Source organism: Equus asinus, chromosome 9 (genome assembly GCF_041296235.1).
Source record: "Equus asinus isolate D_3611 breed Donkey chromosome 9, EquAss-T2T_v2, whole genome shotgun sequence".
Taxonomy (NCBI): domain Eukaryota; kingdom Metazoa; phylum Chordata; class Mammalia; order Perissodactyla; family Equidae; genus Equus; species Equus asinus.
In genome coordinates this window covers 4,047,842-4,069,483 of record NC_091798.1, presented here as the reverse complement: position 1 = coordinate 4,069,483, position 21,642 = coordinate 4,047,842, and the positions used below count along the sequence as shown (strand labels likewise).

General features: G+C 44.6%; 1 protein-coding gene across 2 annotated transcripts; it reads right to left on the bottom strand.

Annotated features, from left to right (window-relative positions):
- Positions 1-2,540: 2,540 nt before the first annotated feature.
- Positions 2,541-16,641, bottom strand: ZFP62 (ZFP62 zinc finger protein). Of its 2 annotated transcripts, none has more exons than XM_014832338.3 (2): positions 16,260-16,641; positions 2,541-6,425 (listed from the first exon to the last, which is right to left on the bottom strand). In XM_014832338.3, the coding sequence occupies exon 2, from the start codon at positions 6,310-6,312 to the stop codon at positions 3,709-3,711; it is 2,604 nt and encodes an 867-aa protein (XP_014687824.1). In that variant the 5' UTR covers positions 6,313-6,425; positions 16,260-16,641; the 3' UTR covers positions 2,541-3,708. The 2 variants fall into 2 exon arrangements, with proteins under 2 accessions (XP_014687824.1, XP_014687822.1); XM_014832336.3 differs by having other exon boundaries at positions 16,264-16,499.
- Between the last annotated feature and the right edge of the window lie 5,001 nt (positions 16,642-21,642).

The window sequence follows — 21,642 nt, the reverse complement described above, 5'->3', positions numbered from 1 at the left end:
TGGATAATTTCTTCACCCATACCTTTCAGCTCACCAATTCTCTTGTCACAATCTGTTACCAAATATATCTTTAAATACTTTAAGCTGTTTTTGCAAATGTACCTGATAATTCAATATGTGAAGTCTACAGCGAGTTTGTTCTTCTCTGCTGGTTTCCAGCCATATTGCCTTTCTTCCTTATGTGCCTGATTATCTTTCCTTGCTTCTTAATTGCTCCTGAAAAATTACCTATAGGGGTTACCCAAGGTTTAGACAGAAGAAGTGCTCTTCCAAAGAAGTTTTGTGTTTGCTTCTGTCAGGTCTCAGGTTATGTTCACCTGGGTTGTAAGGGTTGGTTAGTGACCAAAAAGTGTCAGGCATGTTTTCTTTTCCCTTTTACTTCTACTGCTCTGCTCAGTAACGACGCTACTGTCTCCACAGTCCCTTGAGGCTGGGGGATGGGTTTACACCTGGTTTATCTTATCCCAGGGATGTAACACTTTGGGAACCCAGCTTAACGCTGGAAAGGTCTCCTGAGTCATCACCTCAGGTGGGCCTAACATGACCTTCTGTCTCTCTCATGCCCTGTGGCTGGTGAAGTAGCGTCCAAATGTGTAGCATCAGCAAATGGCCTAAGGCATAAGCAGATTTGATGTTCCCCTCTCTGATGACAGGATCCCATTTTTAAACTGCCCTGGCTGTTTAAACTGCAGTATCTTTTCATCCTTAATACTCTTTTGAGGAGGGATTACTATCTATATACTTTTAAATGCAGTCTTTATTCATTGTTTTTGGTGGGAAACTGGCCCAAATAACCTAACCTACCTTTACCAGAAAGTATTGTCCCACCTTTTCAATTTTCTACACTTTGAGTTTCCCAGTCTAATTTTTAGATTTATATACTTTATTTCTAACCTTCTAATGCTCGCCCACGACATTTTATCACTTAGTTAATAAAATCTAGAGTTAAACAGCATCTTGACCCTCTTTCCAAATAATACAAGCACTTTAGGCCACTTTCACACCGATCTTCCAGCTTCCAATTTACCTACTATTGTCTAACATTTCAATTCTATCTTTAGCCCTGTAAATGAGACACTGCTTTTTAAAAAGTGTTTTGACTTACCTACACGTTGGCAATTTTATTTTTCTTCTTGCATATCAGACATTTTCTTTGGAAAGAGGTGGGGAATGCTGGTCTCTAAACCAGCTCAAGTCCCGAGGTGGGCATGAACAGGCAAAGCTGCACCAGCTCATTGGATCTGCACCACAAAGTCCGCCTGGAATGGCTGGAGACCTGAAGACCACCCCCCACCCACCTCCAGGATCAGCCTGAGCGGCATGTGTCCAGCCCTAGGTTGACTTGAGGCCTGGGCCAAGAGGCCCTTGTGGCCCAATTCCTGTGGGTTGGAGTCAGTGGAGGCCTCAGTAGGAACATGTCCCAGTGCTGGGTGGGCATGGGGACTCAGAATCCCCATCTGAGTGGTACCTGTCTTCTCCCTTGTTATTTAAATTGTGTCTCTCAAAAGCAGGCAGTGCATTAGGCCCACATGGAGCTCAAGTATACGTGTGTGTGAGGGGGGTGGAGGCCTTGAGCCACTGACGCATCGGCAGCCCTGGCCACACAGAAACCTCAGGTATCCCTCCTATTTCCCACTCTTCCCTCTTAAAAAACCCAATTCTATTGTCCTGCCCGAAAGTCACTGCTGCCTCCCTCTTTCCAGCTGGCGGTGGTCACTTTCCTCTGAATTCTGCCTAGTTTAGTTCAGTGTCCATTAGGGTGGCTTTGCTTGTGAACGTTCTCCCTTTTCTATCTTCTATTTACTCCTGCTGCCTACTGCCTAGGACAGAGGACTGTGCCTAGCAGATCCTCAATAAGTACTCGCTGGATAAATTAATCCAAGTCTGTGGAGAGGGTCAGGTTTGCCAGTGTTGCATGTACAGGACAAAGAGCAAGTGTGGCTGCAACATTCCAAAGTGGAGTAGAGTGGCAGAAAGGCTCTTTCCCTCTCCTGTCCTAGCTTCATTCCTCCTCCTCCACCACAACATACCGCTGGAGGTCTGGAGACAAACGGAAAGAATTATAGTCCTAGAGAAAGGCATGGAAACTATGTGGCTAGACGGAGAAATTCTAAGCAGTAGGAAACTATCTCGCTAGATTGTTCTCTTAAAGGAGTGGATTTTGGAGCCAGAGAGACCTGACTTAGAGAATATCCTTGGACAGGTTACTTAACTCTCAGAAGACGCTCCATTTATCCTTTGAGTTACCTAGTTAAAGTCTATCTGTTCCCAACAGAACTGTTTCTGTATGGCAACTATCACTCACACAGCCTAACGACTCCCAGGAGTTATGAGCCAGCCCCAGTATGAGGATCAATCCATTCTGTGCCTCTCCTGGTGGAGGCACCACCTAATTTCTCATGAAACCCGAGCTACAAGCCCTGTGGGATGAGTACTCTGCTGCCCTCCCTGGTTTGGATCTGATATAACTTACCCACAAAGATGTGACACCAAAATGGCTTTCTCTGCATACTGCTCCATCTAAAGTCAGTCACGGCCTGTTTACTGTTGAGGAGTTTCTTTATTGGAGTTCCGCCTTACCTCGCTACAACTATCTAGCTCTTCATGGCCAAGAAAGAGTGAGCCCTGAAGAAAGTATTGATAACATTTTACAACAGACAATACACACATGTATGCATGAAATCTTTACAATAACACATTCCAAAACAATCAAACATTTAACAGGATACATTAAGAAGCATCAATTTCTTCCTATCCCTTGATTATTGGTAGCTACTTAAGCTTTTTAGCTCCTGCATTAAAATGCCCTCCTTCTCTTCATTGCTATTCATAGGAATCCCTGAATCAAGTCTGTTTGTGCAAGGTGCAAATTCATGTTGAAGACATGTTCCATTAGTTACTGAATGTGCTGAATTGCTCTCCACGGTAGAACCTTTTATCTGTAGCATAACGTGTGAGGTTTTCACTCCTCACATATTCATCATTCATTGAGGGGGTTCATTTGAAATTTTTTAAGTTTCACCCATTTAACTACTGTATCACATTACAATAGAACAGTCCAATTAACCTGCATTTTTTTTGAATGACTCTCTCCTACCTCATTAGATTTATAAGTCTGCACTTTTTACTTTTCCTACAACAAAATCCAACTTTTGTTTCAGAATTTGTCATCACCCCCCCAAATCATTCAATTATATCAAGTTTATACTTCATGATCACTATTATTAAATAAATTTATATTCCCTGAATTTGCCTGCTGGAGGCCCTTCTTGGATTTTTTCTACTGACCAATGTATAATTGGGATTCAAAGCTATCCAGGAATTTCCCACATTTCTATTCACAGAATTTATCCTAATATGAACTTTCTGATCACGATTATGTGACTTCTAATTGAAGTCCTTTCCTCATCCATGTGTTTTCTTTTATGCCCAGAAATGTCTGCTTATTTTGAAGGCTGTGTTTAACCCCCATCATTTTGATAAAGGTTGTATCGCCAGGAGGAACCATTTTATATTCCAGAAGGGCTCAACCATCTTGACTTGGGAGACTTTCTTGCGGGCTATCATCAAAGATCACATAGAAAAGATTACTCAGGGTTTCATTTAGACTATGTAAATTATAAGCCATGAACAAGGATCTCAGACATTCTTACATTCATAAGGTTTTTCTTCCATTTGAGTTCTTGGAGACTTGGCAAGCTCCGCCTCCTACAGCGAAATGCTTATCCTGGTCCCATCCAGAGCATCCTCTCCCTCATGAGTTCTTTTCTGTGATGTGCTACTATGACTTCCCACATTTGTCACATTTAAAGATTCCTCTCCAGTGTGGGTTCTTTTATGCTTGGTGAGATTTGATCTGATATTAAAAGCTTTCCCACACTCACTACATCGGTATGGCTTCTTTCCAGTGTGGATCCTTTTGTGTTGGTCAAGGACTGATCTATAATTGAAGGATTTCCCACACTCACAATTATAGGGCTGCTGCCCACGGTGGATGCTCTTATGGTTGATAAGACTTGAGTGTGAGATGTATGCCTTCCCACACTCATCACATTCATAGGGTTTCTCACCCGTGTGGATCCTTTTATGTACTGTGAGGCCTGAGCTGTTCCTGAATGCCTTCCCACACCTATCACATACATAGGGCTTCTCCCCCGTGTGGATCCTCTTGTGTTGAGAAAGGAGTGAGCTGTAACTAAAAGATTTCCCACACTCAACACATTTGAAGGGTTTCTCCCCTAGATGGACTCTTTTATGGCTTATAAGAGTTCTGCTTGAGAAAAAAGCTTTTCCACATTCATCACATGTGTAGGGTGTCTTGCCAGGGTGGGTACTTTTATGGTTAATAAGGCTTGAGTGTGAGATGTAGGCTTTTCCACACACATCACATCCATAGGGCTTCTCACCAGTATGGATTCTTTTATGCACTTTAAGGCTTGAGTTGTTTCTGAAGACTTTCTCACACCTGTCACATTCGTAGGGTTTCTCTCTAGTGTGGACCCTTTTGTGTTGAGAAAGGAGTGAGGTGTAATTAAAAGATTTCTCACACACATCACATTTGTAGGGCTTCTCCCCAAGATGAATCTTTTTGTGGTTTATAAGGGTTCGGTATGTGATGAAGGCTTTTTCACACTCATCACATTTATAGGGCTTTTCCCCAGGGTGTACACTTTTATGATTTATAAGGCTTGAAAGTGAGATGTAGGCTTTCCCACATTCTTCACATTTGTAAGGTCTCTCCCCACTGTGGATTCGTTTATGTACTTTAAGGCCTGAATTATTTCTGAAAGCTTTTCCACACTCATCACACCCAAAAGGCTTCTCCCTTGTATGAATCCTTTTATGTTGCTCAAGGGCAGAGCTGTAATTGAAGGATTTCTCACAATAGCTACATTTATAGGGCTTCTCCCCAAGATGGATTCCTTTGTGGTTTTTAAGGCTAGAGCGTGAGATATAGGCTTTCCCACACACATCACACTTATATGGTTTCTCCCCAGTGTGGAGCCTCCTGTGCACTTTGAGGCCTGAATTGTTTCTGAACGTTTTCCCACACACATCACACACATAAGGTCTCTCTCCAGTGTGAATGGTTTTATGCTGAAGAAGAAGTGAATTATAGCTGAAGGATTTTCCACACTCCTTACATTCATGAGCTTTCTTCCCAGGGTGAATGCTTTTATGGACTGCGAGGCCTGAGCTATAGCTGAACGATTTGCCACAGACATCGCACTTGTAAGGTTTCTCTCCCGTGTGGATCCTTTTATGCACTATAAGGCCTGAGCTGTTCCTGAAGGCCTTCCCACATTCATCACATTCATAAGGTTTCTCTCCAGTGTGAATGACTTTATGCTGAATAAGGAGAGAGCTATAATTAAATGATTTCTCACACTCATCACATTTATAAGGTTTATCTCCAAAGTGAATGCTTTTATGGTTTAGAAGTGTTCTGCAGGTAATGAAGGCCTTCCCACATTCATCACATTCATAGGGCTTCTCACCTGTGTGGATCCTTTTGTGGACCCTAAGGCCAGAGCTATTACTGAAGGTTTTCCCACAGATGTCGCATTCGTAGGGCTTCTCCCCTGTGTGGATCCTTTTGTGGACTCTGAGACCAGAGCTGTTCCTGAAGGCCTTCCCACACTCACCACATTCATAGGGCTTCTCCCCAGTGTGGATCCTCTTATGTTGGTCCAAAACAGAGCTATAATTGAAGGATTTTCCACACTCATCACACTTACAGTTCTTCTCCCCAGAATGGGTACTCTTGTGGTTGATTAGGCTGGAGTAGGACATGTAGGCTTTCCCACATTCCTCACACTTGTACGGCTTCTCCCCAGTATGGATCCGCTTGTGGACTCGAAGGCTCGAGCTGCTCCGGAAAGACCCTCCACAGTCATTGCACTCATAGCGTTTTTCCCCAGTGTGCATAATTTTATGTTGAACAAGGCGGGAATTATATTTGAAAGATTTCCCACACTCATCACATTTATGCGATTTCTTAGCAGCCCTGCTTTTCTGCTGTGGACTGGGGTGAGAGTTTCCATTAATGTTCTCCACACATTTGCCTTGTTCACTGCTTTTCTGTTCTATAGAGACAGTCTGGTGTGTAACATGTTTTGAGGTCAGATGTAAGCTTTCCTCACATGACTTGTCTTCCTCTTCTATCTTTATATTTGCTGTGTTCTTGGCTTTGCCAATCTTTTCTCTGATGTCACTTTTGTCTTCCTTCATTCTTTTTCCCTCAGGCTTTTCCAACTGATTCTCTACCTTGCTATCCCAATCACACGTTTCACCAACCTTAGATTCCTGCATATGATCCTTGTGGAGACCTTCCACTTTTGGCCACACGGATTCTGCATTTCCAACATTTTCATACTTTTCAGTTGATTCCTCATCCTCAGTGCCCCTTGTCTTCAAATGTGACACTAAACCAAGAGAATGAAAATGATACTTGTTCACTTTGTTTAGAAGAAACTGAAAGAATTACATCCAAATTCACTCATTCACTTGAAAAATGTTTATTGACTGCATGCTGCGTGAAAGGTACCATTTTTAATGGCTGGGGATACAATACTGAACATGCCAAAATTTCTGCCCCTGTGGAGCTAATGTTAAAATGCTAGATCCCTGAATTTCCAATGGAACGAAGAACTTCTCTATTCTTGCATAACAGCTTAGTATGAGGGCAAGTTGAAATGATGCACAGAACCAAGGGCAACATGATCAGTTTTTGAAAAATGTCACCTAGTCAGGAAAACCAATCAGAGGGTAGAAGAAATCTCTGAAGAAGAGGAAAAAGAAAGATTAATAAGTGAGACAATAGTTAAGAAGACAATCAGCAGAGGGAAAACTAAAGAAGAGGAGAAATCAGTACCTGGGTAGAGAGACTAGGGAGGTGGTCATGAAATCATGAGGAGAGTCCTGTCAGAGAGGAGAAAGAAAGCAAACTGCAGCTGCATGGAGTTGGTCTGGTCTCCTGGACTTCCTCGCCAAGGAAAACACCGACTGTTGCAAGTGGGTAGTCAGGCAAGAGGAACTCTATACAGAAGAACACACTCCGGCCTGCCAGGCAAAGAGGCTTTCACCCCTACTTTACGAGCAGGCTAACTGCAGTCAGAGCACATCAAAGTATAGAAGCTAAAACACAAACCATCAAGCAAAGGGAATAATACTGCCTAGGTTCAAATGCCTAGCTGCATGACCTCAAGAAAGTTATTTAACCTCTCTGTGCCACAGCTTCCTTATCCGTAAAATGAGGGCACCAGGGTTGAGATAACATATGTAAAATGTTGAGAACAATGCCTGTTGGTGAGCGTGATACTTATCTCATTATATATTCGAGGTTGGGTGATTAAGCAGGGTTGAGACCTGGGGATAAAGCACAGGACTCAGGAAAGGTAAAGTGCTTCTCAAAGCAGCTTTCAGGGCTCAGACAGGGACTCTCCATTCCCCTGAAGGCAGTCTACACACAGGTGGCACTCCATCAGCATCCAGGTACTGACAGACTAACTCCAGAGAACAAAAGAAACAATTCTAAGCTTGTTATCCCCCAACCTTGGACAATGAAACATTTCTGATTCGACTTAGTTAAAATTTGGATCTCCTCTCTTACCCTGGGTATGAGACTCTCTTGGGTCAGCACTCGAATTCTGTCAGTCCTGCTTAGAAACTCTATCTGTGAACATGTGAGGAGGAAGCAGGGGCAATAAAAGAAAAGCAAGATATACACTCTGGAGTGGACATGTATAAAGAATCACACTCATGATCCATTTACGCTTACGGGATTGCAAAGATGGACTCTGAATTAAAACTTACAGAACAGGAGAAGAAGCTAGGAACTCAGCACCACAAAGATCAAATAAAGCACTACTCAGTAGACACTCCACCAAAAGGTGGTTCAGCTGAGAAAGCTTCAGAAAATGACTATTAAGTAATACTAGGTAAGAGATCTTCAGAGGTCACTGAGGAACTGTGGCCTAGTTCCTTACTCCCTTTCTTTACTACTTTGGGCAGAACACTCCACGTCACTTAAACTCTGAAGGCTACTGAGTGGGCAGTGGAATTCCAGAACCATCAACAGCAACACAGCTTTTATCTGTGCTCTGAATCCTGCTCCCACACACTCATCAGCGAACCTGCTCCATCCATTCCCATGGCCTTGGCCCCTCCACCTCTACTTATCCTCAGCCCTCAGAAGAGAATGAAGTTTGAGTTCCTACAGCCATAAAACCACATCCCCTAAAATAAACACACAAAAATTGTAGGAGAAAAACAGAAAAGGAAGAGCTATGAGGGGGAATAGCTATACTTGATATTAAAATACACCACAAACCCTCTATAACTGAAACAGCATGGTGCTGGTGTATAAACAGACTAACGGAATAGAATACAAAGTCCAGAAATAGTTCTAATTACACACAGAAATCAAGCACATGATAAAGATAGTAGGTCAAATTACTGGTACAAAGATGGTCTTTACAATTGTGTTGGAATAACTACACAGCCATTTGGAAAAACATAAAATTAGATCCATTGTTTACACCATACACAGGAATAAACACCAAATGGAGCAGAGCTTTAAATGTAAAAAAGTCACACTATACAAATACTAGAAGAAAACATGGGTGAATGCCTCTACAACTGGGTATCGAGAAAGCTTTCTAACTATGACCCAAATGCAACAAAAGGTTGATGAATGTGACTATATAAAAATAAAATTGCATGGCAAAAATGCCATAAGTGAAATAGAGAATAAAAGACAAAATGGAAGAAAATATTTGCAACATGCATCATATATAAGGGCTTATATCCCTAATACATAAAGAATTTTCAAAAATTGAAGACAGACTAAAAGTCCTACAGAAAAAATGGGCAAAAGACATAGACAATTCACAAAAAGAAATATTAAAATGGCCCTTAAACATGTTTCCAACTGTAACATATCATTTCTCATCTGCCCAGACTGACAAATAGTCAAAAGCTTGACAATACACTCTGTTGGTGAGGCAGTGGGGGGAAACAGGAACTTGTGACTCACACATTACTGGGAAGGCAAAGTGGCATAACCCATGTTGAGGGGAATTTGCCAAGAGCCAACACAACTATGTATGCATTTACACTGCACTCCAGAAATCCATCTAGGAATTGATACTGAAGATCCACTTCCAATAATATGAAGTATATATGCACAAAGTTATTCATTGTAGCATTATTTGTAGCTAGAAAATCTGAAAAACAACCTACATGTCCAAGCACAGAAGATTGGTTTAACAAACTACAGCACATATACAAAATGGAGTGCTAAAAAAGAATGAGGAACATCTCTATAAGTTGATTAATAGGGAGCAATTTCCAGGATATAATGTAAAGTGAAAAAGAGCATATATGCTAAGTTTTATGTAAGAAAGAAGGATAATAAGAAAACGAGCATATATCTTCTTATCTTTATAGTAATGAGAGAAACCAGCAATCAATGAAGTCTGTTACTTATAAGGAGTGGGGTGGGAGGAACAGAGCAGAAGGGATAGAGGAGAGAGACACTCTAAGTACAGCTTTCTGTATAGTTTTTACCTGTGAAAGGATAATAATGTTCTGCATATTCAAAGAATAAAATTAAATCAATGAGAATGAGAAAGAAAAGCAGCCAAACCAGAAAGCAAACAGAAATACATGAAATTATCTGTGTTTCACATGAATACTGTAACCACAGGAAGGAAACAACAAAAAAAAACAGAGAAATAACCCATGCCACTTCAGCACATAACATACCACTATATCCTCATACTCTTGGTCTGGAGGAGGGTGGAGGGGCAGTGGGGAGGAGCTGCAAATCAACTGTACTCTTTTTAGTAGGTTTGTTTTCTGCAGTGGAATGGGCAAAGCAATTCTGAAACAATTTTAGATGTGTTATGGGACTGAGTAAATGTCCTGATTTAGTTGTGAGCCAGGGCTCTCCTGGAGGAAGAGGGGACATAAAAATAAGGAATAGGGGAAGGCAAGAAAGAACCCTGTAGGGATGAACTGAGGTATGGTGTGAACTCATGATTCTAAATTAAATATATGCACATAAATATAAATGTATGAATATTCACACGTGTATATGTACATATATTCCCTAGCTCTCCACTGAAAAGCTAAGAAGCAAAAACATCTCAGTAGTAATGGGCACATCGAGCACTCTGTTCTTGGTCTCTACTACCACCGCCTACTAAAAGGAAACAGCTCCTCAGAAAAATGGCCGATTCCAGGCTGGGGACAGGATACACACAAGATGAGCTGGGTCATGTTGTTATGCTAGCAAGTAAGGAGATACTAAAAAAAACGATGGGGGCATGCCACAAGAGCCCGCTTGAACACTTAATTTAGGTTCCATAATAACTACATACAGTAATGAATTATAAACCATTGAAAATAGGATTTCAGGAGTCCATACAAACAGGAGAGAAAAAGAGGCCTCTTGCTTACAGAATGCCAGGGCTGGTTGGTAATGTGGAAAGAGTAGCAGAGTTGGCAAAAACAAAAGCAACATTCTGCAGATATTGGAATAAAGACTAGATCAAGGGAGAACTATCAATGGATGCTAAATCTAGGGGGAGATTATGACAACCAGTGGTATATTTGCAGGGTCTTAAAATAGTCCCCCTAGACTACAAGGGAAAAAATAGCATTCTAAATATCACCAAACTGGAAAGATGGACATCAAGTGCTTCCAGAAGTGACACCCTGAGGGTCACCTATGAGAATGCATTACCTAAACTGAATCACAAGGAAATATCAGGTAAATCCAAAACAAAGAATATTCTACTAAAAGGTGTTTGTATTCTTGAAAAGTATCATTTTCATAGAAGAAAAAGAAAGGCTATACAAATGTTCCGGATCAAAGAAGGCTAAAGAGACTTGACCACTAAATTCAATACCTGACCTGGAGTGGATCTGTACTGGAGGGAAAAATTGTTATAACACTGTATGTAACACATAATAATAGTGTCAAGTGAACAAAACTGGAATATGGATGGTAGATTAAACTAGTATAAACTTTAAATACAATGAAGGTTCCAGTTGTAAAAAGAATCATGCAAGAGAATATTCCTATCCTTAGTAAATACACCCTGAAATATCTAGGGGTAAAGGGCCATGATGTATGTATTGCCCTCAAATGATTTATTAAAAAAAAATTATATGTATGAAACAGCAAGAGAAGACAAATGAAATGTTAACTACAGTTGAATATGAGTACAGACTTTTTTTTACTCTCTTATTCTTGAAAATTTTCCATCTGAAATGATTTCCAAATAAAAAGTTCAAAAAATGTCAAAAAGTAAATTTAAAATTCCCTCAACTCTATCTTCCCCTCCAGGTACTGCTTTTCGCCATCCTGCCTCCTGTTCACAGCTGTGTCTAACACTAGTCTTCACATTCCCATCTCCCCTCCTGCCTCATCTACTCAGTCTGATTGCTCCCACTAAGACCATGCCGCACTAGCTTCTTCAGGGGCGGGCGCGGACTCCCCAGCCTGCTGCCCCGTGGATGTTCCTGGCTCCTCTGTTCCACCTCAAACCTTTCCTCTTCTAACTCAACACCCTCCCTGGGCAGCCCCATCTATATATGTGGCTCCTACCACTCCTGTAAGCTGCCTCTCAGGTATTATCTCCGGCCCAGACCTCTTTCTTCAATCACAGACCCTCCTGTCCACCTGTCCTCCCCTTCGCCTAAAACAGAAGTGGGCTCTTCCCCTTCCCTCACCCCTCCACATCCAGAACAGCCCTTAAGACCAGGTGATTCTACTGCTTGAAAGTTCAAGTCCCTATCCCCAACTCCATTCCCATTGCTAAGGCCTTAGTTTAAGCACTCCTAAATGCCCTTCTGAACTTCTCCCATAGTCTTCCTACCTTCACTTGTATCCCTCCAACAGCCGTCAAGTTTTGAAAAATGCACATCTGGTCACTCTCCAATGCCAAATCTTCCCAGGCTACTTAGCGTGGCACTTGAAGCCGTCTGCATCCGGGCACCTGGAGTGACTTGCTGGATACCAAATGGGCCACGCTAATCCACCCCTCACTGCTACTGCATTCGGGAATCCTCAGTCTGAATGGACCCTTTCCACTGACTCTCTGACAGATGAATTCTTTGTCCTCTTCTTGTCCTCTGTGATTCCCTGTTTGATTGGCTGCTGACTGGCCTGGTCTGCACGAAATCACAAATCCTTGACTGCTTACCTCTCTGACCTAGCCAGGCAGAGGAGTCTCCCTGTCTCACCCCTGCTTAACATCCTGTTTGGGTGGAAGCACGGTGTCCCATCACCTGATGGAGTTCACCCAATCTTCTTAATGACTGAAATCAAGACAGATCAATATAAATGTGCATTTTTATTGAAAATAGATGGTTTGCAATAAGATTCATATTAATCAATACTGAGACTAAGAAAAGGTCAGTCAAAAACACAGGCAGAAAAGTACCAAGACTTAAAAAGCCAGCACTAGGGTAAATGCTGTTGCTGTGGTCTGAATGTTTGTGTCCCCCTCAAATTCATGTTGAAATCCTAACCCCCAAAGATGATGGTATTAGGACGTGGGGTCTGTGGGAGGTGTTTATGTCATGAGGATGGAGCCTTCACGAAAGGGATTAGTGTTCATGTAAAAGAGACCTCACAGAGATTCCTTGGTGCCTTGATCTTGGACTTCCTAGCCTCTAGAATTGTGAGAAATAAATTTCTGTTGTTTATAAGCCATCCAGTCTGTAGTACTTTGTTATAGCAGCTCAAATGCACCAAGCTACTAAAATGTAGACAATCAAAAGAATGTAACAAAACATTAAGTTATCTTTATAAACAATAAGATGCATTCCAGTATCTCAGTTATCTCTGAGGCCGGGTATTGCCCAAGGAATTTAGATTATGATCCTGTTTTTTTCCCCAGGCACTGGGCTAGTCCTGGGGATGCAAAGATGGTTAAGACAAGGCCCTGCTATCAAGGAGCTTCAGACTAGTCGGAGAACCAGGCAGGAAAATAACTAACACATGATAAAAACATCAGCTACAGGGCACTGATGAAAGGAGGGAAGGGATCAACTCTGCTTCAAATGATTAGGAGAGCTTCGGGAAGAGGAGGAGAGCAGTTCCAGCAGAGGAAGGAGCAGGTGCGAAGGGACTGGTGTTCACTACCTTCTGTACAGCCGGAACAGAGGGTGGCGGGCACAGCTGGACAGGTGGGCAAAAATAAGGGCTGCACCAGGGTCTGCTCATCATACTAAGGAATCTAGATTTGATCCTGAGGAGCTGTAGGTAAAGGAGTAGCAAAGCTGGATATGAATTTTGGAGGATCACTTATTCCATCAAATTAAGAGTTGATAAACTTTTCTGTAAAGGGCCAGACAAAAAATATTTTAAGCTTTGTGGGCCACATATCACTTTGTCACTTATTTTTCTTTGTTTGCTTTCTAACATTCTTTTTAAAATGTAAAAACCATTCTTGGCTTGCAGGCCATACAAAAACAGACCATAGGCCCAGTAGTTTGCCAACCTCTGTTAAATAATATCAAGGAATCAGAGTTAATGTAGGATGGTGTGATAATAGCACTGTGGCTATGTTAAAAGTGCCTCTTTTTTTGGTAGATTGAAGTATGCTAGGATGAAATGGCACGATGTCTGGAATTCCCTTTAAAATAACTTCAACAAAGAAAAAATAAAAAGGCAAAGACGAAACAAATGTAGAACCTGATAATTGTTGAATCTGAGCTATGGGTACACGGAGTTTATTGTACTACTCTGCTGTATGCTTACATATTTTCATAATAAAAAATTCAAAGAAATAAGGATCACTCATATCAAACGAAGTGAGAAAATGGATTGAGAGAAGAGATAACTGAGTCGTGGAGTCTGGGAGGAGGTTATTATAATCCAATCAAGAAGACTGATGTGGTGGCTAAGTCACGTTTCCCCAAGACACTAGAAAATAATCACTCCAAAACCACGACTCCTGTATAGAGGGCTTAACAGATTTAATGTCTTAAGAATTCTACAGGCTGGATGGGAAACTCCTCTCTAACCAGTTCTCAGCAGGAAGCACGACCCAACAGCCTGTTTACATCTGTCAAAACTGTCAGCCATAGAATGCCTTCCACTCCTTCCAAATTACACATGACTGATCACCTCTGGGCGCCTCTGTGCCTGTAGTTCACATTCCTCCACCAATGCCTAAAAAAGTTCATGCAGATAGTAAGAACCTGCGCTTAATTCTTGCTGTCCCGGTCCCAAAGAGTCAGGAGCCACTTTCTCAAGAGCCTAGACAATGCGCAAGAGAGGAACTGTGGCCCACTCTGGCCAAAAATTCCTGCCCATTAACAACAGACTGCAACAAGCAACATACCCAGCAGCTACTTTGGATTTCCAGAGTGCAAACCATATTCCACAAGTCAATCTACCATCAAATGTCACAGCTGGATTCTGTACCTTAAGTTCTTGGATATTATATTTGGCTTGGAAACGACCAGAGAAAACAAGAGGGAATGTGAGCACAAAATGCTCACCAACTCAGAAGAAAGAGTATCTAGGAAGTGGGAGAAGGGGACAAATGAAAGATGGGACTAAAGAGTAAGTGACAAAAGTGATATACAGATGAAAGAAAGAGAATATGGTGCATGGTTTAGTTACTATTTCATCTAGTTCATGAATATAAGAATTGCAAATGGTTAACATGAATTGGTTCTCTTGCTTAAAAGTAGAAACAAGGATTAAAGGTGATTTTTCCTTAAAGTAAACAATGAAATAGAACATTCTCATACCTGGTAGTGGAGAAGAGATTTCTAGTCATCCTGGGGAATAAGGTAAGCAAAGGAGATTCTTATGAGAGGCTGAGAGATTTTTCTGAAGCTAAAGGGGCAGAGACTGGCTTGAAGAGAGTCATTAATAGAATTAGTTTGTTAGGCTAGCATAAGGCTATCGTTTGTAAACACAAGTCTCAGGAGAGAAAAGCTACTTGGTTTTATTTTTTAAACACTCTACATGAGTTATTATAATAATGATTTGGCATATTTAAAAATTTACCAATAACTGGCTCAGTTAATGTAAAAACAAAGATTATTTTGATTAACCCCTTCTTTAGAAACTCTTGCTCAGATACGCCCAAGTACAACGTCATTGAGAGCACCATTGTTTGAAGTAACAAAAAAACTGCAAACAATGCAAATGTCCCCCGAATAGACCTAAAAAATTACGGAACATCCAAACAATGCCAATCCAATACCACAACACTGTTTAAAAAAAAAAAGCTCTTCCGAAGATCCCTTGGATAAAGTGAAAGAAGCAAAGGGCCAGAACTTTGGAGAGTACCCTAACACCTGTGTGGGAAAAAGGGGGAACTAACTACATTTATATTTGCCAGTATTTGCATATAGAAACTCTGGAAGGCTACACAAACTAACACATATGGACCTACGGGGCCTGGGCCTAGGAAGATGGCTCAACAGGAGCAAACTTTTTCACTGATAGCTTAGACTTTAAGCACTTGAATCATAGAATATATTAAGAAAACAAAACCCTCGTGCTCTCAAAAAGAAAACACCCCTGGCGGCCACCTAGTCCAAACGTCTTATAGCCGCATACCAGCCCTGGCACCCCATTCATCGTCGGCGGCCGCCCCCGGGGCCAGGAGCCTCCCCGCCCGCCGCCCCCGGGCGCACCCGTCCGTGCACAGGTGGGCTTCCCCAGGGCAAGGCCGCGGAGCGCCGCCGCCGGGCTCGGCCCACACCCGCGGCGGGAGTCCCTCAACACCCTCCCCGCAAGGAAACAAAGCAGGGGGAGTCGAATCCGATCACCCCGGGGCCCCTCCAGAGCTCGTGTTCACTCGAGTCCCGGGCCACGCTTCGCTGCAACGGGGCCGCGCAAGCAGCTTGTCTTAGAGCGCTAACTTGCAGGGTCCCCTCCGGCCCGAGACAGCAGCGAACAGCTGGGAAACACGGGAGCCGGGCCTAGCCCTTCTCTGGGCACCGGGCAGGCCCAAACCGGCCCGGGCCCGCTCGGACGGCGCAATCGGGGACCAGAGGGAGCCCGGTCGGCTCTAGGGGCGCGCCCTCCACCCTCGGCCGGCCCGAGGTCTTCCCTCCCGTCCACTCCCCGGAATGCGCCTCCTGAGGAGCGTCCGGGGAGGCAGCAGCTTCCTTCAAGATCCCGCCCGAGACCCGAGGGGCACCCAGGACCCGGCCAGGAAGGGAAGCGCGCGGCAGACGAGGGCCGGGGGCAGGAGCGCGGGCGGCCGCAAACTCACGTACTGGCTGTGGCGGCGCCGCGGGAGCCCGGCCGCCGGCGGGACAAAAGCGCGGACGGCCCTGCCGGAAGAACCCGCGCCGCTCCGGGCACTTCCGACTCCTCTCTGGGCGGCTGGAGGACCGAGTCGATGGTAGCGCTGCGTTCGGGCACGTGACCCACGAAGCGCTCGGAGGGCAACGGCTCAGAGGGAGGGTCGTCCCTTTTCTGTTTAGCGAGTGCCCGCCCCTTGGCCCGCGCTGGGGCCGTACCCGAGGAACTGTTGGCGCCGCTTCCGGTTTTGGTGGACTTCCTATTCCGGGTTGAAGCCGACTGTCAGGCCCGTGATGGGCTCGGGGGAGTAAACACGTAAAGGTCTGAGTCCTTGGACACGGAACTCGTTCTACAGAGAGCCCGTGGGCGCCCGGGGCCACGCGGGGGTGGGAGGCGGGGATGCAGGAGGGAGGACGCGGGGGGTTAGGCGGGGTGGGGGCGGGGATGCAGGAGGGAGGACGCGGGGTGTTAGGCGGGGACGCAGGGTGGGGGCGGGGATGCAGGAGGGAGGACGCGGGGTGTTAGGCGGGGACGCGGGGTGGGGGCGGGGATGCAGGAGGGAGGACGCGGGGTGTTAGGCTGGGACGCGGGAGGGGGGCGGGGATGCAGGAGGGAGGACGCGGGAGGGGGGCGGGGATGCAGGAGGGAGGACGCGGGGTGCTAGGCTGGGACGCGGAGGGGGACGGGGATGCAGGAGGGAGGACGCGGGAGGGGGGCGGGGATGCAGGAGGGAGGACGCTGGGTGTTAGGCTGGAACGCGGGGGGGGGGCGGAGATTCAGGAGGGAGGACGCGGGAGGGGGGCGGGCATGCGGGAGGGAGGACCCGGGGTGTTAGGCTGGGACACGCGGGGGTGGGGCGGGGATGCAGGAGGGAGGACACGGGGTGGGGAGACGGGGACGCTGGGGGAGGCGAGGCGGGGACGCGGTGGGGCGGGAGGGAGGACTCGGGACGCGGGTGGGTGGAGACGGGGACGCAGGAATCCCCAGACCGGACCCGCGCTGTGGCGGTGGGGCTGCTGCCCGCCGCCTGCAGTGGCTTTGGAAAGCTAGGCTTCTTTAACAGTAGCTCCTAAGCCCTTTCCATCTTAAGTTTAAATTATTGCAAGGACATAGTTTTTGGCACATGGTGAATATTGCACTGAAAATTGAAAAATCAAAACTGCTAATCATTCTTTCAAATTTATCCAATGGAATCTGTTGGGGAAGTGGGAGAATTCCCCCCCCCACCCCCCCCACCTTTTCCTTAAGGTTCTTATGGCTGGTCAAATAATTAAAAAGGCAGTTTAGCAGGAGAAAATCAAAGTTTAATAGCATGTATACATGGGAGAAATTCAGGGAACACAGAGTTACTCAGCCAACTGGCCGAGGCTGCAGACAAGGAGGACGTTTTAGGTAGTGATTTGGGGCTTCAAAGGGGAGGAAGACAACCGTGGAAATGGAAAAGCAAATGTTTGGTAAATAGAACTTTGATAAGAGAGGGCTTAGCAAGGATCCTCCTAGTTTACAGAAATCCAGAATTATCTATGATGATGGCCTGCCCTAGAGACAAGCCTTTATTTTAAATTTCTTTTAGGCAGTTAGGGGGGAAAGGTTGAATGTTCTTGCTGAGTCTGAGCCTTTATTGTCTTCAGCTCGAAATAATCCGCATACCACAGTGGCGCATCTTGGGGTGACCTGCCCTGAACCCCATCAGTTCCCTGCTCTGAAACTTCCCTGGAAGTTGCACGTATAAAGAGCTGAGCTGGTGGCTATGGAGAGAAAAGTGGAGTTAGTAGCTGAGTGGTAAGAAATCTGCAAAGAGAGAGAAGAGCATAGATTAGAATGAGGATAAACAAGCAGAAAAGGACAAACTATAGGACATTTCCCCACACTCCATTAAACCAGTTCCCCAATCCTGGCAATAAGTCAGTCCTATAAAATGTGTGAGCTTTATTTATCTGATGGAAAATGTCAAGCTTCTCTTTTAATAGATGTAAGTTAAATACTACTTGCCCAGTTTGATTCGCATAAAAGCAACATTTTCCACCGATGATTGCACACGCTCCTCCTTGCTGGGCAGTCAGTGTATCCAGAGCACGTCAGTTTTGGAGCACCACAGAGGCTAGGCTGTTAATCTCTGACTGGAGTATTTTCAAAGTCTGCATGGTGGTGGTGAACTCTTGTTCCATTACCATGGGGAGATTTAAGATCACCTTTTCCAACTTGTCCTCAAAGCTGGGGAATAAAACTCTCAATGCCAAAGAGAACTTGGAGTTATGATACACAAGCGGATTCTTCACGACTTTCCAACTGGCACGTTTATGTGGCACAATCTTATGAACAAAGGAACCCGGGTTTGCAATTTGGCTTGCATTTAGTGTGGAGTATTTAGTGGCAGAAGGGGCCAGGTATCCGAGTCCACAGTGTCCTGACCAGTTAGGTGGGATTCCTTTATATACTTTATTGCCACATAAAGTAAAAAGACCAGTGTGTTTTGTAGACAAGGTTAGAACTGAATCTGTAGTTCCCCCCGTCTGGAGTATTCCATGACCTTTGCCACTGGTACTGTTAGTGCCTAAACATCTCCATTTTCCATGCTCTCCTGTCAATCTGTGAGAACAGAACAGATTGCGGAATAGCTGGTACAGGAGGCCTGCAGTCTGATTTTGGCAGCTGTAAAGCCTGGTCTTGTCACCTGACCAAGTGAGTCCAGATTTTTTATCCACCATATATGGTTTGTGGTATTGGGCAGCTTAACCACGCGAGCAGCTGAAATACCCCAAGTTGTACACGGGTGGCTTGTAAGCCATCCAGAGCATTTAGTAATTTGGCAGATGTTTGTGCCAAAGGGAGTAGCGTTAGAGTCACTTATAACTCCCTTTAGAGGTTTGAAGATGCTACCTGTGGAATAGAACCACAGAGTTTGATTACCATGTTGTCCTGGTATGTCACCCAGGAAGGGTCCAGTGTCATGTCTACTTTCAACTCAGAGGGAAAAACTTTCACCTATTGTCTTCACCCAGGCAAGGGAGAGTCCTGGAGTTTCCTTAGAGTCTTTCTGGGGCCCAAATGACTCACCAGGGGAACGGCAGAGTGAAGTTCTCCTTGTTGTGGACACCATGCCCTGCTGTTCATCCGTCTTCCATACTTAGTCCACCAGGTGTTCACTTCAGCAGGAACAAAGACCAGTTCTGGTTCTTTTGCGCTGTCTAGCTGTTGACATAACCAGCAATCAGATTGATGAGTTAGGGTGGCCAAGGCTTGGTAAACTGGCATAAGGAGGGTGTTTGGTCTGTGCTCGACTTGTTGAAAAAGAGAGGGTTAGTAAAAGCAAGACACAGGTTGGAAAAGAGCCCAGAGTGGAGACTTAGAGGGAAGTGGAATAGATAGAGACCAGCACTTTCCAGTCAGCTTTTTAATAAATGATTAAAGGAAAATATATATTTGCTAATAGTTGTGTGTGTGTGTGTGTGTGTGTGTGTGTGTGTGTAGGGAGGCTTTAAATGCAAAGGGGAGGAAATAGGTAAAATCAAAGTTTCTTGATCCGTGATCTTGGGAAAAGCTGTCTACTTCATGACTTTGGCTGCTTCTGGGGCCTGGGAATTGGCCCTGGAAATCCTTAGTTTCAGGTCGCCTGTGGGGACTGTCTCCCAGGTGTCTTGAGAGTGATGTCCTGGGTCTATTTTGGCATGGCTGGCATGGATCCAGGGAGATTTTTCCTTTATTTTGATAGCGGGTAGGTGTTTAGTAGGACTTCATAACGTCCTTCCCAGTGAGGTGACATTGCATTTTTTCTTCTAAAGACCTTGATGTACACTCAGTCTGGTGAAAAGGGATAGCAAGTCTTGTCAGAAGATGAGGGCCACGCCTCCTTTCGCTGTTGACGATATGCTTCAAGTATGCTAGTTAGTTTCTGTATATAGCTAGTCATAGCATAGAAGTGTTCACTTAAATTCCCATAATATTCACTTAACCCAGGAGTCAAAGGTTTAGAGATGCCAGTAGGCATCGGGCGTCCAAAAACTATTTCAAAAGGAGTCAATCCATGTCTCCTATTTGGAGTATTTTGAATCTTTATCAGGGCCAAGCTCAGAGCTTCTCGCCATTTAAGTCCAGTTTCTTGACAGACCTTTCCTAAAGTCCTTTTTATGTCTAGATTTTTGTGTTCCACTTGCCCTGAAGACTGGGGGTGATAAGGGGTATGAAATTTTGATGAGTACCCCAGAGTTCTTGCAAGCAAGTGGTTTATCTCTGCTGTAAAATGAGTTCTTTGGTCTGATTCAGTCCATTAAAGGAATGCCCAAATGGGGAATAACTTCACTTATTAATTTCTTTACTGCTCTTGTGGCATCTGCATGTCTAGTTGGATAACATTCAATCCATCCACTAAACATGCAGACAATAACCAAAGAGTGAGAGTGGCCTAAAGCTGGGGGCAAGTCTATAAAGTCCATTTGGAGTGCTGCAAAGGGCAGTGTGAGCCCAGGAGGACTTCCTGGGGTATGCTGATCCTGCCCAGAAACTTGGTAAGATTTCCAAGTAGTGCACTGGGAAATAATTTGGTCAGAAATTTTATGGGGGGCCGGCCCGGTGGTGCAGTGGTTAAGTTCTCATGTTCTGCTTCTCGGTGGCCTGGGGTTCGCCCGTTCGGATCCCGGGTGTGGACATGGCACCACTTGGTAAAAGCCATGCTGTGGTAGGCGTCCCACATATAAAGTAGAGGAAGATGGGCACATGTTAGCTCAGGGCCAGTCTTCCTCAGGAAAAAAAAAAAAAAGGAGGCTTGGCAGTAGTTGGCTCAGGACTAAATTTCCTCAAAAATAAAAAAAAAAATTTATGGATGCCAGGGCAAAACCAATTGTCTTTTAGCTCCTTAACTACCCCCCATTTGCACATATGTCCCATTTGGTGGGAAATAAGTGCCAGCCAAAAAGTCAAAAGACGGGGCTGGCCTGGTGGCGCAGCAGTTAAGTGTGCATGTTCCGTTTCTGTGGCTCAGGGTTCACCGGTTCGGATCCTGGGTGTGGACATGGCACCACGTGGCAAGCCATGCTGTGGTAGGCGTCCCACATATAAAGTAGAGGAAGATGGACACGAATGTTAGCTAAGGGCCAGTCTTCCTCAGCAAAAAGAGGAGGACTGGCAGCAGGTGTTAGCTCAGGGCTAATCTTCCTCAAAAATAAATAAATAAATAATAAAATTTTAAAAAAAGTCAAAAGACGAGGAGCTACACGACATCCATTTGGCCCAATATACAATCCATCTGAATTGTTTGGCACCCTTTTGTATCCACTTGTCTTTTTCAGATTGTGGGGCATTTGCCTGATAGTTAATAATATCAGTCAGGGATAAAGGCAGGCTTAAAAGTTGGG